This window comes from Merops nubicus, unplaced genomic scaffold (genome assembly GCF_000691845.1).
Source record: "Merops nubicus isolate BGI_N331 unplaced genomic scaffold, ASM69184v1 scaffold8547, whole genome shotgun sequence".
In the NCBI taxonomy this organism is placed as follows: Eukaryota; Metazoa; Chordata; class Aves; order Coraciiformes; family Meropidae; genus Merops; species Merops nubicus.
The window spans coordinates 14,576-33,808 of NW_008618277.1; the positions used below are offsets into that span (position 1 = coordinate 14,576).

Consider the following 19,233-nt stretch of genomic DNA (forward strand, 5'->3'; position numbering starts at 1 on the left):
AGGTATTTTATTGTTGTGCTGTGATTTGTCTTGTTTTCCCAAGGCTATGTGATAGATTACGAGAACAAAACCAAGCAGCAAAGAGTATTATTTGGATCTAGCCCTGCATCCTACTCAGGTGCACCCTTATCTGTAATTTTCCTAATGCTTAAGATCTCTTCTTGTTTGAACTGAGTGTGAGGAAGAAGCCAGGAAAAAAAAAATACTTCTGATTGACAAGTAACTGCTGCAAAGCCTTCCTGTACTGGGGCCATATTTATTGGATTCTAATCTTCTTCTCCTCAGGTGAGCGTCCTTACCAGTGTCCTTACTGTGACAAAGCTTTCAGCAAGAATGATGGATTGAAGATGCATATTCGCACCCACACAAGGGTAAGTCCCCAATAAGGGAAAGTGTAGCTTAGTTTTTATGGTTACTTGAGGATAGTATGTGAATCAGTGTGTGTGTGTGGGGGGAAATTGTGTAGAGATTAGACTCTACCAAGCAAGACGCTTTGTATTTGCCAAAATAAGAGGCAAAGATTTAAGTCATTAACTATTAAATTCTAATTATGTTCTTATGTTTTTTCTTTGATTTCTTCCCTGTTGAAATAACAGCAGTACTAACTTCTTTCTTGAACCTGTGCTTATTTATAGACATAAATTAATGTTTGTGATAGTTTAGTGAGTAAGCAATTCTGTAAAGGCTTCACTACTCTTGAAACCTCAATACCCAGTGCTTTGATTCTTACTGTCTCCTTAAAATCCAGTCACTGTGAGCTTTATTAGAGACTGTACTAACTGATAACAAATGTTAAGCTGCAAAATTACTTCATTTAGCTGAATGTAAAATAAAAGGCAAATTGCAGATGTCTCCAAGATTATTTTTGAACCTTGAGTGTCAGCACAAAAGTTCCCAGTTAGGGAACTTGACTTACTTGATAAAGTACTTACTTGGTAAAGTAAGATCTCCAGATGAAGTTAAGGTGGTCCAACATTCCATATACTACCTGCCTCTGACCTCCCCACCCACCATAAGAAAACAAGCAAAAAGAAGTAAACTGTAGCTTCTATTGCAGCCTTTACTAGTAACCCCTTGGGATCTGTTAATGCTTCCACAAGTCAAGGCAGCCTTGATGCCAAACTTACAAAGTTCTTGTTTATTAGTTCTTTATTATTTATTAGGAAAAAGGGAGGGTGATAGTTAATTGGTAGTCTCCATATACAAATCTGCACACAGAATAGCTTTCTAAATAAGAAAAGATAACGATCTAAACTGTTTTTTCTATTTTCTGTTATTCTGCCTAGGTCTTGAGGATATTAACTGGAGGTCTTTAGTTGTAGGTCATGTAGCCCTAACTTCAGAAGTTACCAGTAGCTGGTTCAGTGTTTTCTGGTAGTACACTGGGACCAGGCCAGTCCCATGTTGTTATTTATTTCTCCTTCTTTCCAGCTATTAGATCACTTTAAGAAGTGCTATAAAATCCTTTTCGTTGTTACTGTCCCATATTACTGGTTTTGCACCAAGAGAAATTTCATTACCATGTATGTTCTTCAGGGCTGTGAGTGGGAGGAACAGTAAACAAGACCAGCTCTGAAACATTGCCAATTTAAATTTTTTCCTCCTTTGTCATACAGTTTGAGTAAAAACAACAGCCCACCCCCCCAGCCTCTTTTTTTTAAAAAAAAAAAAAAAAGTGAAAAAAGAGACCTTTAGAGCCTGTAACAATGTATCTCTGTTGACTATAGTGATTTACACCAAGTGATGATTTCTTGCAAAATGTGTGCTCATGAATGAGGTTAGAGAACTTAACAAACATGGTCTTCATTGCTTAAAAGCTGTAAATTAACTGACAGCAGTTGTTTGCAGCAGAATTGCATACCCTGCAGTCTTAGAAAATGCCGTGCTTCAGTAGAAGAAAGCTGTGTGTTTTATTCTTTGTAACTATGTTTTTTCTTGATGGCTGTGTGGATCAGTCGCTGTCTACATGCACAGTGTAGAAAATAAAGCCCTTGGATATATTATGCTAACAATTAAATTGTTTTGAAGTAGAGATTTTTAATTGTACTGAATGGAAAACTTAAAGTTCTGTTCAGCTGAGTGTACTTTTCTTGGGATGGTTCTTGCTCTTAGCTGTCCTCTGAAATGTAATTATGCACCCTAGTAGAGAATTTGCTGTTTTCTTCTTGTTTGGCTGCTTGCTGGTACCTCTTCTATGTAACTTGTTGCTTACATGTATTCCCATACGTAGTGATACTTTCCCTCTGCTATATATAAGCCAAAAAACCCCACCCCAAACCTTTGAAATTTGCAGGCTGGCTCCAAAACACTTACAAAAATAGGACAGAAAGCCAAACTGAAGACTTTACATTTATTTTGAAACAGGAGTGAGAAGAAAATAATTTAAATGCAGGTTATGAATGACAGAAGAAGACAAGAGTTATGAAAGTAGATTTTACAGAGTGGAGATCTCTGTTTAATATATGTAGATGTCTTAATTAGGCTTTATATTGCACTAATAATATAAATGTATTTGCATAGCTAAAACTTTTCAAGTCTTTGGGGGTGGAAGTAGTGTTGACTAGCAGTACTAATAAAAACAAGAAAACAGCAAAATTTCTTATGAACTTTCACAGATGTTAAAGTCTGATTATGCTGAGTCTGTTCTACACAACATTATCCATGTATGACTGTAGGATAAGTAGTTGCAGTTTAATTGTTCAGATGAGTATATATTAGTACAGTAATAGAGGAATAAATATATATTTTAGGTGGTGTGATTCAGATGTAAGTGCAAGAGAACAGAATGGTCCAGGGATTTGGGGTATTTGGAAAGAATAATGAGGAGGAGGGAGAGAAAATACTGAGAGGTAAACTGAAAAGAGGCTGATATTTACAAGAGCACTTCTGTGCTTGGCAAGAATAAATATTTGTTTAATTTTTATAGTAGGCTGATGCTTGTTGGGAATGTAGTGGTTGACATTCAGGGTCTCATTAAGAGGTATTGGAAAAACTTAAATGATAGACCCTTGTGTGTTTTTGTTTATGCATGCTTTCTAACTTAGTAATGTATTATTTTTATAGTTTTTTTTGTAACTTAAAATATCCAGGTGGCAAACAATCAAAAAAACTTTTTTTTAGTAAAAAACCCTGCTTTATATGTAGGTTATATAATAGTTTTGTAATATCAAGGTCACCTGCCTTGAGTATTTTTTCTGAACACAGAGATGCTAGCAAAGCTGAAACCTATGCACCGTGTGAGAGGCAGAACTCTTGACAGTTTCTGCCGTGTACTTGAAGACCAGGTGGGTCTGTCGTCACTGCCTGAGGTGCTGTCCCTTCCTTTTTCCTGCCATTGCCTTCTCAAGCAGGTACATCGTGCTTGCTGGAGAAGAAGTTGGGGATTCTCCAGTACTGTTGCTCATTTAGTCAGATTTTACTGTTTAGCAGAAATGGTTAAGAGTTATGGCTATTAGGATGGTTCACTTTACAAGGTTGATATTCTAATGTATTTGTAGGCAGGCCTGACAGTTGAATCTCCAGCTGCAAGCATTTCAGATCTTTAACCAAGAGTAGTATAAACTGAACTGGGAGTTCTGAGCTATTCACATATAAGTCTTTTTTGAAATGAATGCATCAAATCATTTAGTAGCACCTCTCTGGTGCTCAGGGTGGTCCTGGTCTAATTCTTCATTTTGGAAATCAGAGGCTACGTGTATGCTGTATGCTGAAAATTAGTGTAATGCAGTATAAGTGAAGTGGAACAGTTGGTGCTGAAGACTTCATGTTTATCTTGTATGTGTTTCAAGGATTTTACTGCAGATTTTGTGTAGTCTGCTCCTATGGACTAATGCACAATAGCTCTCTCTGGAATGCATTAAACCTTCTGGTTTAATTTTTTCCAAAAGGAATCCAGGTCATGTAGTCCAAAACATTTTGGAAGTGTACACTGAAGCACAGTAACAGGGCGCATTTGGGAAGTGTGCTTCAAAAGCACATACCCAAATAGAAATACTAAAAGAGAGACCTTTTGAACTGTACTATGTGAAAACTTTGCCAATGAAGAAAGATTATACCTATGCAGAAATAGCTTAAAACTCCTCAGCATGAAACTAATTCACTGTACCTTGTTCTGTGATCCTAGGGTATTGAGGCAAAAAACAACCTAAAGGTTAGGAAATTAAAAATGCACCGTTTTTGCCAGTATTTGTTTCTATCAGTTGTAAGAACAAGAAAAGCCAGGAAGTCACACTCAGTTTTTCTCTTCAGGCATCCGATGTGTTGGACTTTCAAAAGATTGTAAGGATGTTTGCTGTTCCATTTCTTGCCCTTTCCTACACATTTTATTCTGAAATTTATTCTTACATGCAAAACAATTATTCAAAGAATAAATAACAAGGTGTATAAAGCCAGAAAGTGTTTTTGTGTAGGCTAAGCCTAGCTATGTGGAAATAAACACAATCATAGCACCCTTCCTCTTGTATATATCTCAAACAAAAAGTCTGGTCTTTTGACCAGAAGAGTTGTGAAGTACCTTAACAGTAATAATATGACATTCAACAAGGAAAATGTCATTGTAGAGATTAAATCTAGATATATTTTACTGGTGGGATTAAATGCTAAACCTGATCCTGTGGATCAGGAAAGGCTGCTGGAAAAATCATTGTAGAAAGTTGATTAAGGTCTGGCAGCTGCTAAACTGAGTACAACCTGGGTGGCCACACGTGTCACCTCAAACTCTGGAGTAAACACAGAAGGTAAACCAAAACCCCTACTGACAATGTAAGCAGAAGAAAAAAACCCAACCATCTCATATTAAAATGTCACCTGAGTACTGGTTTGTGTTGATATATTTCTTCTTACAGGAAAAAAAAAATAAGAAAACATAAATGAACTCATTGAAGTTCTTGATGAAATGAATTGCAGACCATATCAACTTTGAGGAAATACTTGCATGCTTCCAACCTTCACAGTGCAGTAAACTTCAGCTCTTTCCTATGGTTTTACTCAGTGCCTGATGTAATGTTACATAGTTTGAGCTATGAAACATGTAGAGAAATTATTTTGTTACAGCAATATAATTGTTAATGTTTGGAAATATGATCACTGATAGGTGCCCAGAGTTATTGTCGTATCAAATTGATGTTTTCATTACTTCTGAAAATAGTAGTTTTATTACGGTTTGTTTCAGTTAAATACATGGCAGTGATGAAAACCAGAAAAAGGAGAAGCCATTTGCAAAAGCTTTTTCATCACTTGGTTTAAATATTTCATATTTATACTCTGAAGGTATAACATACATGTAATTTTTATAGCTTGTTTAAAGATCTGATTTCTGGTGGTTGGAAGTCTGCTGGCTGTAGTGCCCAAATTGTACATTTCTGAGGTAATTAAAAATTAGAGTAATTACGATGTATGAGTAGGTACATTTTTTCATGCATTACGTGGTTACTATTTCAAAATGTATTTTTGTATATGTAAAAAAGCACCTATTGTTCAAAGATTGTACTGTAAGAAAAAGGGCAAATTAAGTGATAAGCATATTTTTGTAACTATGCAACTAACTTTACTTGTCCACATGTGAAATGCTTGGCCAGTGTGTATGTTTATGTATGTATGTGTGTATATATATGTGTGGAGCTGGTCAGTAGATTGCAGTTGATGTTATACAGCTTCTAGACACTTAAGCTGTTATTATGTACCATCCTGTTTAGCAAGCTGTCTCCTATTTCTTGTTATGTTGGAAGCTGGGCAGCTTGGATGCTATTAGCAGTGTAGCCTCAGAATTGCAAGAATTGGTGTGATCTGGTGACCTGAGGGTTGGATACGTTTTGAAGTCAACTCTTGAACTCCTTAATCTCACAGTTAATTTGGTAGTGGTGGCTTAGATTATTAGTCTGAAGCTTTTATGAATATGTCTTCATGGGCTGCAGTCATGTAAGTGACTTCAGTGTAAAGGTCTCTGTGGAAGCGAAGGACTCGGGCCTAGCACAGAATGTTGTGAGAGTTAACCACCCTCGAATTCATTTTGAGTTTTATTTATGAATTTCATGGGGATAGGTTTAAGTCATGGTAAGTATGTAAGCTAGGCATTCTCCTGCTGAGGTTTTCTCTCCAACTCAGTGTTTCAGCTTGCTGCTGGGACAGTACAGGAAGAAAACTGTCCTCAATCAGGTCTCGAGTTAAACACGCTTTCCAAGGCGCTAGTCTGGAACTTTACACAACCCCTTCTATTCTTTTTTTAACTATTAAAATAACAATTAAAAAATAAAGGTAAGAACAACGCTTGCTATTGTGGCATAATTTCACTTGCACTGTTATATAGCAGGAAATATTTGGGCTTAAAGTTTTAAAAAAGGTCATGTGTTCTAGAAATGACACACCAGCAAAATAATGATTAAAAAATTACGTTTGTACTAAATAAAGTCTGTTATGCACATGACAGTGTGTAATGAAATAATACGAGGTGTTGATATATTTTAATTTTTTTTTTTTTTTAATATTAGATTTTCTCTCTATTTCCCTGTTGGTGAGACATGAGTGAGTTCCCAAACATCTGTCTGAAGATGATGACTTTGCCAGTGCTGTGGAATCTGTGTTTGTATACAGAATGTAGAATGTTTGAATCTCACAGCACCTATATTTTCACACTTTTTTTTAATGTAACATTGCCTGATGATCATTTTTTCCTCATAGATTGAAAATATTTGTGTGTTTTTATGTTGATGCTATTCTTTTTCCAAGTACAAATCAACATTTATTGAATGTTGATAATGGCTGATTAAAGAAACCATCCTTCACTAAATCTTAGGGGCAGAAATTACTTCAGCAGTTTAAAAAACCCAAAGAAACAAACTTTACACTTTATAGGTCGCAAATACTCAGAAGTGCAGGGAGAAATGGGAAGTCAGTGGTATAGTTAAGTCCAATTAATTGCATATACTACAGCTTTTGAAGAAATACACCTTTCTTCTGACAGATATTTTAATGAAGATACATATTCTTATTTTCATTACATATTTTCTTGCAAGAATTTCTGATTATTTTTTTTCCCAAACTCACAAAACTAAATTAATAGAAAGCTTTTCTAACAAAAACATCAGTCATTTCTAATAAAAGTGACTTTTTTGATTAAATTTGCCAAAATTCTTTCACAATTGTTTCAGCACAGGAAGGTGTCTTTGCTTACACTAGTTATTGGAATTTTTTTTTTTAAAGAATGTAACTTCTCAACTGGGGAAATGTGTACTTGTAAAATGATTGTTTACTGAGTTTTAATCATTGTAAGATACAAATCCCTACTACTTCTGTCTAGTTGTAAATTCTCATCAGCCTTTGTCTTCCTGTTTCAACATGACTTAAGTAATTTAATGCAAGTCTAATAGTTTAAGTAGGCCTCTGTGGGTAAGCCACTTGCTGTAACTTCCAAAAACCTTCCAATTACTAAGACAGCATCTTTTTCTTGCACATTTTTCACACTTAAATACAAAATGGACTCCATTAACTCATACCATCTGTGATCTTAAGTGACTTCTCAACAGGGGATGTGTTGCTAGTGGTGATGACCTAGTAGAAAGTATCACTGATGTTTTTTTCGTGACATTAATCAGCTTCTTTTTTTTTTTAAAGCTGAGATGTAACTGAACATCAGCTACGTAAGCCACCTTTATTTCATTAGGCACTTTACTGACTTTCCTACTGCACTATACATCAATTCCCAGCCCTTTGATTAAGGTGAAAGCGGTTTTTGTAAAAAAAGAATGGAACAGTACATTACATGTCACCACTTCATCGATAGTGAAACTACTCATCACTCTTCTCAAATGTAGAAAAAACCTGTGCTGTGACACTGGAATTTGCTGAGGCTCAAAGGTCTATTACCACAGCTGCTGTCTAACAGGGTTTCTTGTAAAGAATGTCTCGCTTGGCCTGGCTCTCAGCATGAGTTGACACTATCTGTGAGGAGTTTCTAGACCAAGCAGAAAGACCCCTCCAATTCCCTGAGACCTCTGTTACTCATTCATCGCTGTTCTGCATAACTTTTGGTAGAAGTTTGCTGTTAGTGAGGCTGCAAAGTGGATTGTGGGTTGCCTATGGGTCTGCATCATGAACCCTGTGGTAGGCTGCCTCTGATTGAACTCTTTTCCAGGCCCCTGAGATCATGATTTTCAGGCTGTTGTAGTCTTGAACTTTAGTTCCTATTCAAATGGGCTTTTTTTGACAGGTTGATACCTGTTCTGGTCACCATTTTTTGATATGTGCTGTGTACAACTGGCTGAAGAGCTCCTCTGAATGTAGTTTGACAGGCATGTAGTTGTAGAATGGTTTGAGTTGGAAGGCACCTTAATGATCATCTACTTCCAACCCCTCTGCCATGGATGGGAGATGCCTTCCACTAGACCAAGTTGCTCAAAGCCCCATCCAGCCTGTCCTTGAATGCTTCCAGGGAGGAGTCACCTGCAACTTAACGTGGTCAATATGTCTTCCCCTGAGATGCTAGTAATGCTCATATGTGCATAGATGTATGAATATGTTCACAAGAAGAGATATGCAATATGTAAAATTCTGAACTGAGTGATCTGAATTCAGTAGATAGAAAAAAAAAAAAAAAGCATGAGAGATGAGATCCTGGGTAGTTGTAGGATTTTAAGTATACTCTGTATGTCAATGAAAACCTAAGTATTAAAAAGGATTAGTAACATTTCTATAGTCAACAAGCTCACTCACTTTGTGAGTTGTGTAAATTACTTTAACCAAACAAGTAAAGAATGAGGTTGTCTGAGTACGGGTTCAGCCCAACTCTAACTTTGTCGTGCCACTCTGGAAAGAGTTCATAAAAGTCTTAACTCTTGTTTATTTAAATCTTGAGCTATGATTTATTTGAATATAGTAATGTCTAGATTGTTTTTGTTGTTGTTGAGCTCACATTGCAGTTCTAAATGCACATTTTAAAAGTTATTTTGAGATATTTCTACCAAAATCATTCGTGTTTTACCTGTGTAATCAATTTCACCAGGTTTCCAGAAGCAGCCACATGCACTAGTGGTAAGCTAATGTACATAATATATTTATATTTCTTATGGGAGATAGTTGACTACAGCAGCACTTAGCAGTTCAAATATTCTACATGTAAGCATTTCTATCTGCAGTGGTTGTAGTCTACTCTGTACACATATTCTATCAATCCCTTAAAAGTGGCATCCAATGGCCTTGAGAATTTGTTGTGTTCTGATATGTTTGTAATGCAAAGCACAATTTGCGTAGGGTCCAAGATAGTAATTTATGCTTCAGATATCCACAGGCAGGTGAGGTGTGTATTGCAGGCACTTTTACTTGCCATAGTTGTTAAAAAGTTGAATTCTTCTCAGTTTTTAGCGTGAGTGAAAAATCATCAGAGATGGAAGCTTTTAAGTTAGCATACCAGTCCTACAACAAAGCACCTTCCAGAATACCTGGGCTGTCCTGGGCCCATCATTGTTTAGAGGCAGAAAGGTTATTAATCTTGATCTACATATTGCTGTTTATACCTGATACACTTCAAAATGTACTATTAAAGCACAGCAGTATCAACTGCATCCTGTCTCTCTCACTCTCCCTGCTCCCTTCCTCATTTGTATCATCAATAAAAGGAAACGCATGGAATCCTTTGACTTTGCTGCTACCATAGTCCTGGCCTGGCAGATGCTTTCTGAGCAGAGGGTGGATTTATACTACTAGCAGTTTCACACTTCCCTGAAGTCAAACTTATATCATCTTCCCAATGACCTCTTGTTTTGTTGACAGTTAGAAGCAGGTTTTTCCCTTTGCCTTCCCAGTTTTCTTCTAATCTCATCATTGGTCCTAATTGTCATTTTGCAGTGGCATCAACTTACTTTCAGACTTACTGCTGTGCTTTTTATCGATGATCTTTCTGTACAGGTTCAGAACAGTGGTGGTTATGCCCAGTCCATGTCTTTTCCATGTTACAAATGTTGCCTTCTCCAAGTATTGTAACATGGAAATTTGATACAAAGAGAAGGGGGAGAGAGAAAAGGAAAAAAACAGAATGCTTTGTTTTGAAGAAATAGGTCTCTGAGAATGATGCTGTCTTTGAAACTGACCAAAAAAAACCCAACCCAACCAACATAACCACACACACACACAAACAAACAAAAAATAAAAAGAACAACCAAAAAAAACCAAACAACCCAAACCAACCAACCAAAAAAATCCCACCCAAACACACAAAACCCTTTTTTTTCTTTGGAGAGAAATTTAGGGCCAAGTTTTACTCTGGACAACACTACTGATTTTATTGAAATGGACACAGATGTGAATGAAGGGCAGATTTTCTTAAGGGAGGGTGGACTGGTGGGAATTGGGATTGCCTGTTGAAGTCACTGGAATATAGATGTGTAAGGAATCAAAAATTAGATCAAAGACCTCTTTGTATGTGTTTCACACATATGGTGTGAAATTCTACATATGTGAATTTGAATACAAATGCCAAGGGGATGGTTATTCCTCTTTTTTTGATGGATATACCCATTTTTCCCCTAGATAATAATACAAATAGCCAAATATAAACACATATTGCCCTGCTTTGTGACTTTAGCTTCCCAGAGTTTATACTGGCTCTTTTGCCTAAATGAGATACCAAAGTCCACTTCAGTCTGAAATGAGTAAGATAATCATTATCAAGTGAACTCCAGATACCTGAAGAACGAGATGATAAAAAGGGAGCAAGTATACCTAGTGCAGTTTGCAATAATGAACATTTTGATAGGTGTTTGAGATGTATGTTTCATATACTTTACTTTGCAATTTCTGTGGAACAACCTACACAGAGAAAGGCTGTGTTCAGAGAACTCACAGAAAATGTGGTTTATGTTAACCACAATGCCAAACCAATTAAGTGGGTGTTGCCGAAACCTGCTTTTCATATGGTTTATTTGTACATTTCCTTAAAAATTACAGACCTGCTCCATGAAGTCTTTAGTTAGTCTAGCAAAATTCCCCATGACATGAAGTTTTTGGTTGAAATTATTTTTTTCAAGATCAGCTCAGATGTTTTTAGGTAATTTGTTATGTTTTACTCTATACTGACGTTACAAAATTAAGTTGATAAAAAAAACCACCAAGATGATAAACGTGTAAGGAGAATCTTGCACAGAAAAGCTCATTAGTGGCTTTCTTTTAAGCCAGTTTGATTACATGCCCATGAGCACTGTGTACTCAGCCTGTGCCAGTATAAAAATTTGTCTTGCATCATACTGAAATGTATTTTATTTCAATATTTACTCATATCTGAAATTCGTGGAGAAATGCTTTTCCTTACATATGTATTTTATGCCCTGCTTTTGTTGAGCTAGAGGATTTTTGATATTACAAGTTGACATTACGTGTGTCTACAGTACTGCCTTTTCTGATGACTTACTTCATATGAGGGTACTCCAAAATGAAGTACCAGTTTTCACCCTCCCTGACATCTCTGGACCTTCAAAGAGCTGCCCTAGAGAGAGAGATTGGGATGTACCCAGAACAACAGTGATTTGCAGTCCCTTGTATTATGTATATGGTTTATGCCAAGTACCTGGCAGGATTCAGCGATGTATGGAGACCTGATTGTCTCCTGCATACTGAGATGAACAATTCGATAACCAGAGAATTTCTTCACTTTGTAGCTTCAACACCTACAGTTGAAGTTGTTGAAAGAGCTCAGTTGCTCTTTTTCACTTATCCTGGGATCCCGTATTATCTCCCAAGAGACTGTTAGACTATTGCCTATTATTTGTTAATTCATAGACTTAACATTTTTATTACCTGTTGATTTTCAGACTTGTTTTGATTTAATTTAGTAAAAAATGTTTACTTTGTTGCCTAAAATATCCATCTTTAAAACTTGAAGCAGCACAGAATTCAGGACCACAGAAAAAAGCAGAATGAAAGAAGTGTAATTGTTTGATTGAAAAAATGAAGGTGCCTTGAGAGCACTGAAATTTTGATACGGCAATACAATGTGCAATGCCATATAATAGTAACCTTTACATTTCGTTGATCTATTTAAACATTGTTTTTCTATGGTTCTTTTTGTAACAGTGGAATGAAGGAGGAATTACACATTATGTAAGTTGCTATATTGAGGAGGAACTTCAAAGAAATCCTTTATATAACTGATTTTCCATACATATCTCTATTTATTTGAGGTTGATGAGCTTGCAACTTTTATAACAAGATGTTACAGTAGCTGCTAACCAATAGTTCTAATAAAAATACAGATGGCTTGGTTGACATCTGCACTTCTTTTGAGATTCTTCAGTGAATATGTGATTAACATTCTGTCACGACTTTCCAAAATAAAATGTGTTTTTTTGTGTGGTTTTATTGTGGTGGGTTGTTGTTGTTTGTTTTCCTGCCCTGTACTGCAAGGTTTCCTTGTACCCATTCTTCCTCTCCTCACCTCTTCCCCTCCCTGGAAACCTGCTAGCAAATGAGGTTTTCATAGATGTCTTACTTGTCTTTATGCTTTTGTGGAGGATAAAGGAAAGTAAATTGAAATTTTATGTTTCTGTACCTTTCACATTACAAAAAACAGACTCCCAAAATGGCTGAGTTTGAAAGACTGGAACAGATAATTAATTTGTAAGTGGGTGTTGAAGTGGAAACTGTCAGGCCACAGTTTTCCCAGCTTTCACTTAATCATTTGGAAGTCATTTTCTGTTGCTTTCACTGACGGTAATCCCTTAGAGAGAATATAAAACTTACACCATCCAGCATGGAATTCCACTCCTTTAATGACCGGGGCTCTGCACTGACTCACTTCCACTCACTTTGGCTCACTGTTGTCGTTCCACACAGGAGAAGCCCTACCAGTGCTCGGAGTGTAACAAGGCTTTCAGTCAGAAGCGGGGCCTGGACGAGCACATGCGAACGCACACCGGGGAGAAGCCCTTCCAGTGTGACGTGAGTTCATCTGTCCCTTTGTCTTCTTGACTCCCTTGCAACAGCAGGACTTCACTGCAGGGAGGCTGCGGCCTTGGCTGTGGCATAAAGTTACACTTCAGACAGTCTTTGATTGCCTAACTAAGGAAAGGCCATTCGGGGAATTCTCTGTACCCTCCCTGGTTGCCAAGAGCGTTGCACACCCTTAAAGTTTATGGTTTTGGATCCCTTAAGGGTTATTTTCACCACTATTAATGCAGTTGGGATGCTGCAACTTAAAAATTTATGTCGATTGGGTTCCCGTTTAGGTTGTATGACAGGCTAATAGTTGAAGATTAGCTTATACAGGAAAAGGTACATAATTCATTACACAGAATCTGAACGGTTCTGATGTTGTTGAATGACGCAAATATGAAGTCAGAGTTTCCAGTTTCTGTGTAGTGAAATCTGTTCTGATATTTTCAACATCTGTTCATAGGTTGGTGTGTTTTTTTTTTTATTTATTGTTCAGTGAAGCAGTCATGGATACTGTGTCTGCTTGAAGCACTGAAATGCAGCATATCTTATTACAGTTCATAGATCACTGTCAAGTGCCTTTCATTCAGCATACCCCATCCTATGTACAACATGTCTTATAGCTTTTGTGAGGTAGGTAGGGAAGGCTGTATATGCAGAAACTGTTGAAAAAGAATGTGTTTGAAAACTATCAAATGCCAGAGCTTAAGTTTTTGCTTGAGGGTTGAGAAGGGCATCAGAATGAGGTATAGAATTAGTAGTTATGTTTTGTGATACTAGCTCTTACAGAACTGTCACAAGGGATCTGCCAGCTTTTAGTTACATCCTACATGGCTCAGTCTGAAAAGCTGTACACTTGCTAACAAATTTCTAAAGTTAGATGCAAAATCAGAATAACCACTTGGCATGAAAGTCACAAGGGTCTGTTGACTGATCTGGCTTTTAGTAAATCTGGTGACATTTCAGTGAGAATAGTAATAATTTAGTGAAACTTTCAGCTACAATATTTTGCTGATGTCTGCAAGTCATGAGTTTTGCTGTTTTCTTCTGGGATAATCTCAGCCTGGCTCTAGATGGTACCTCGAGGATTTCTCTAATTCCAAATCATTGTCAATAACTTTTTCAGCTTTCAGATTGCTTTAGTGTTTATCAGCTGTTGGCTAGCTTGCAGTATAAATGCAATTTTTCCCACACTATGGATCCAAGATTGACTCATCTTGGATTCACAGTGTGCTTTTTCACAACAGTTTGGGGTGGTGCTTATGTTTTATTCTTTTTTCTTTCTTTAACTGAAAATAAGAGTTGTATGAAAACATTAATGTTTCAACTATTCCTTGTTTTCCTTATTAATTAAATAGAAATGTATTTTGCCAAATCATAGTGCTTCTAGAAACAGCTGTTATCTGTGTCTAGTCTTTCTCTGAGAATTTTTATGCACTTTCATCTACTGGAGAATTTGTTTTATACTTTACTGCCACGTTTCGCCAAAGTTACTCAGCACTAGTCTTTTGCCAGCTGCACATGGCAGTTTGCTGGCTTCTAAACTACTGTTTATCTCACACCCCTAAATCCTCCAGAGCTGTCTTACACATTGCATGTTACCAGATGTTTCAGCAGAAGTGACACAGGAAAACCAGTAGTGAACAGTTACAGGAACGTATACTTCTGGGAGAGATTTGTTGTTGGCTTCCCAATACTAAGGAATGCTTTTTATACATTCTTACCACAATTTTTTTTATCTTGCTCAGTATTACTGTAGATACTCTCATTATTTTTCTTACAATGACCTGGGTGGTAATTTAATTTATGGCAACAACTTCCACAAATTCTTGACTGGGGAAAGAATTTGGGAAGGGGAGTGTGTGTCAGACTACTGCAGTGGAATTTCAGTTAACTGTCTTTTAGTTCTTTCATTAACAGAAGGAGTTAATAGCTGTTCCATTCATTGTTCACTGTACCTGTGCCGTGTTCCTTTCTAGTCAACTTCTCTGAGGTTGTTTCTCTTTCCAACACTTTGCATGATGACTTCCTGTGTTTGTAATGGTTTTTGTAACTATTTTCTGCATTTTTTCCTCCTACTTTCGTTACATGTTCGAAGGGGTGAAGGCATGCTATTGGTATGCCCTTACATGCTAAAGTAATTGGAAGAATACATCAGTCCAGTGCCCAGACCTACTAAGAATCCTTTCAAAGTGAAACTGGTCTTTTTTCAATGATTAGTATATTCATAAATGTAATCCTACACAAAGCCACATTGAAAGACAAAAAGTCTTAGAGGATTGAGGGTTTGGTCTTATTTTGTACCTGGCATTAGAAGCAGTCGCAGAAACTATTCAGCTCTTTCTTCTAAATAACATATTAACTTTTACTGTCAGAATTGTCTTTGTTTCTTGATATTGTTAACATTTACAAACAGGAATTGCCTTCAGTGCTAAAGAACTGAAGAAAGAAAACTTTGGGCAGTGGGGAAAAAAAAATGTGTATTTTATGGGCTCAAGAATAGGCTTCACTTGTCAGCACACCTCTCCCCACCCCATATAAACTACTATGTTCCACGGTTTTTACTGCATTTTTGATTTAGAAAGGATTTTCATCCAGAATTAGAAATAAAAACCTTATATTCTCTTCCTCTTTCACTCTCTCTTAGGCATATGGAACATATGTTACAGTACAAGGTTGTGCTACATGTAAAGTAATCCTTGTACCCCATTTGATCAAGGTGCTACAGTTGATTTATATGATGATTTCTGTGTCTTATCGGTCAACAAAAGCACTTGCAGAACTTACTGTTAGTGACTCAAAGTTCTTGCATCCCACTGGTGGTAGTGGAAATGGAATATTCCCGTTTTAAGTTGAAAATTCTAATATACATCGCGTAGGAAATAACTGAAATGTGGAAAGAGAGTATTTTTTTTCTATTATATTAGATTTCTGTCCTCTGAAGACCAGCCTGTTCTTTACTGGAAAACCAATTGAACTTCAGTTGCCTCCGAGACAAGAGATTATTCTTTGGGGGTAGAAAGGTCAAGTAATGCCTGTCCTGGTTTCTTTCCAGTACAGTATTTCTCTCCACTCTGCCTTTAGCTGACCCTACACTTACTTTCACTTGTCAGTCTTTGCCATCCTCCCTACTCGCTCAAAACTTTGATCGTTTTGAAGAGATTGATTGGAGTTCAAGTGCACATAGTGAGCATGGCTATAAATCTACAAAATGTCAGTCTTATAAAACAGAATGAAGCAAATGGATAAAATGAAGCAAACTTTTTTTAAAAAAAAAAAAAGGCACGAAACTTTAATGCCTAATGAAGGCACAAGATGTATCATGTCTTTCATGGTCCTGTACATTCCATGTTTTTTTTGAGGAAGTTAAATAGCAGAACGTGCCAGAGCCTTGAAAAAACAGCAGGACACATTGTAATAATTACATGAGCATTACAAATGGAAAAAAATGTCTTTTAAGACTCTGTTAGAAGCTGTTTACTTGAAAAATGAAGAGATGTGTGTAAGATAGATAGAACACATACATATCTTGTATGTCCTTGATTGGCTTCCTGGCTTCCAAGAAACACATTGTTTACAAGTATATGATACTTTTAAAGTGTTGAGACTTGTGATCAAGCATGACGGTTATGATGAGAGAAATTTTAAGAGTTCATTTTGTTCTGAGGAAGAGGAATTTGCATTTGGCAGAAGCAGTATTAAGACCTGACCAGTGGAGGCGGTAGGTGATGCTCGCTGTCACATAACAAAAGGGTGACTGTTGCTTAGGTCTGAAAGAGCTAATTATGCATTGAGGGGGAAAAAAGTTGCAGAGTTACAGTTGCTGCATAAAAGTCGTTGGTATTACATCATGTCATAAATTCAAAAATGTTCCATTGCAACAGCACATACAGTGTTCTTGTCTGAGGATAAATAATCCTAGGTCCCAAACTTGCCTCTGGCAATGGCCTTTTTTTTGGTCATTGTATGGTTTTGCCTTAATTGGCATAAAATACCTATGCTGCGGGTCAAGATTATCTACTTGGATAGTCAGCTCTATTGATCTGTCCTGGTTTCAAAAGGAACTGGTAATCGCTTAGCATTTTCATTACTAGTTTGATACCAATATGAATTTAAAACTTCATTTTCCTAAAGAGGGGCTGTGCTGGGTTCCCCAAGTTTCTTCTGCATGCAAGATGTTTTTATCTGTAATGAACCTGGAATTCTAAGATTGCAAACCTATGGATGTTAATTCTTATTAAATTATATTATTTTTGCCTATTTCACTTGTCAAATCAGGAGAATGCTTTCTAATTTTTTTTATTTTTTCTGTAAAATTCATGCATCAGTATGTACCTGGATGGAAGGTGGATGTGACAATCTAACTGCATGATTTCAATTGACTTGGTGTCTTGCCTACAGATTCTTAACTTTTTTACTCTTAACTTTTCTTGGTTTTACTTGTTCTTAACCTTTTATTTTGACGTTAGTACAGGAATTTTTATGAGAAGTGATGGTTTTAGCATGCCAGAGTCCCTCATCCCTCTATCCATTTATTCAAATGGCAGAATGAACTGGACTGTTTGGAGTACAGTGGAAGAAGGGAAGTATCCCACCAGACCATATAGCAAAGGAATTGCACCTTCATGTGCAAGATGTCTTCTTGCCAGGCAGAGGAAGACTAGAAAAATGAAGTTTCTTTTATAACAATTGTCAACCTTCCTTGCAGTCTTCAGCACCTCTTTTTGTCTTGCTTCTCCCTCCTTGTAACTAAGAAATTTAAACTGATCTTTTAGGAACCCACAGATGTCATTCTGGACATCAGGAAGGAAATACTTCATTTAAGGTTGAATTAAAGAGACTTGTGATGTTTTGTCATAATTTTTGCTGCATCCCAAGTAGAATAATAGGTTTAAAAAAAAAAAAATCCCACAGTGTAACTGGGACACCTCAGTGTGGTGATATTTTGAAGATCTGGTCTTCCTTCACTTTTTTTTCTTTTTACTCCTCCCCCTCCCATGCCTGTGATACCACTGATAACGTACAACATTGAAAGGTTCCAGACACAGTAATAATCTTTAAGGTGCTCTCTGAAGGAGTTATTCTTTCAAAGACCAGCTCATTTCTTAACTGTAGCAGGTATGTGTGGCTGTGGCCTCAGTGATGTAACCCTAAGGAGCTTTATATGTGCTTAAAGTTTTAAGTCGTCTTTTGTCTTGTCTTCACTGCCTTAGGTTTGTGATCTGTCCTTCAGCCTGAAGAAGATGCTGATCCGCCACAAGCTGACTCACAACCCCAATCGGCCGATGGCAGAATGCCAGCTTTGCCACAAGAAGTTCACAAGGAATGACTACCTCAAAGTGCACATGGAAAATGTCCATGGTGAAACTGACAGCTAATTACGGGGGGGGGGGGGGGGGGAGAAAGGATCTCACCTTCCAAAGTGCTCCATTTGTATGTGTACAAACTCCAGACTCCTCACCTGACTAGCAGGCAAAGAGAAAACAACTGTAACGTCCAGTTACAGGAGAAACAACAGTCAGGAGAAGCAACTGTAACGTCTTCACGTGTTATTGTTTCCCATTTTTTAAAAATATGCTCGTAGGATAAGAAACAAAGAAAAACAAAAGAAACATAGCTTGAAAATAAAGAGTAAAAAACAAAGGAAACATAGCTTGAAAATAAAGAGTTGAATGTAAAAGAACTTTGGGAAAATTGTATCCTTATTAAAAAAAAAAAAGGCAAAGCAGAAAAAAGCTTTAAGCAAACTTCATCTTCTCAGTTACAGCCTTAGAAACTTAGATATTGGTGGCATTACCTGGAAATCTTGGACGTTTGGAAGTGAACCCTTGGTTGCCTGCAACTCTATTTCTGTATCTAAGCTTTAAGACTTCATTAAAATTCTTTACTTTGAAACCACGCAGAATTTGTCATTCTGATTGGCTGCTGGGTGCATCTAAGTGTATTTTACTCGGATCTTAATTCTGCATTTTGTTGTAACATGGTTTTCTATCATTTTATTTACAGCTTTCTCATTACTCGATGAAACTAACTTGAATTTGTTCTTGAGGTGCCAAAATGCATGGATACAGAAACTCTGCAGATCTGTCACATTAAGTATTTCTGTATAAGCATTAAGGAGGATGTATTTCTTCGTGGGTACATGAAACAAGACTGAAGTAAAAACAGAGCAATTTAGTTTGTGCTGTGTTCACTTGCTTGTGCCTGGCAAGGCAAGTGGAAAGACAGCCTGAGAGAGTGGCTTGAGCAGCTCCAGTTGCCTGGTTAACATGCATTTGATTTCCTGGTGATCAGCTGGTTCCTAGTGTTTCTTCCTGC

At 37.0% G+C, this 19,233-nt stretch overlaps 1 protein-coding gene across 1 annotated transcript in view; it reads left to right on the forward strand.

Annotated features, from left to right (window-relative positions):
• The window catches only part of LOC103775908 (PR domain zinc finger protein 5-like), a gene marked incomplete at its 5' end in the record, with an annotated part of 30,383 nt that extends 11,993 nt beyond the window's left edge, over positions 1-18,390 (forward strand). Inside the window, 3 exons of the mRNA XM_008943382.1 lie at positions 286-371; positions 12,817-12,921; positions 18,129-18,390. Coding sequence (XP_008941630.1) covers positions 286-371; positions 12,817-12,921; positions 18,129-18,293 — 356 coding nt within the window. The remainder of the gene's footprint in view (positions 1-285; positions 372-12,816; positions 12,922-18,128) is intronic.
• Between the last annotated feature and the right edge of the window lie 843 nt (positions 18,391-19,233).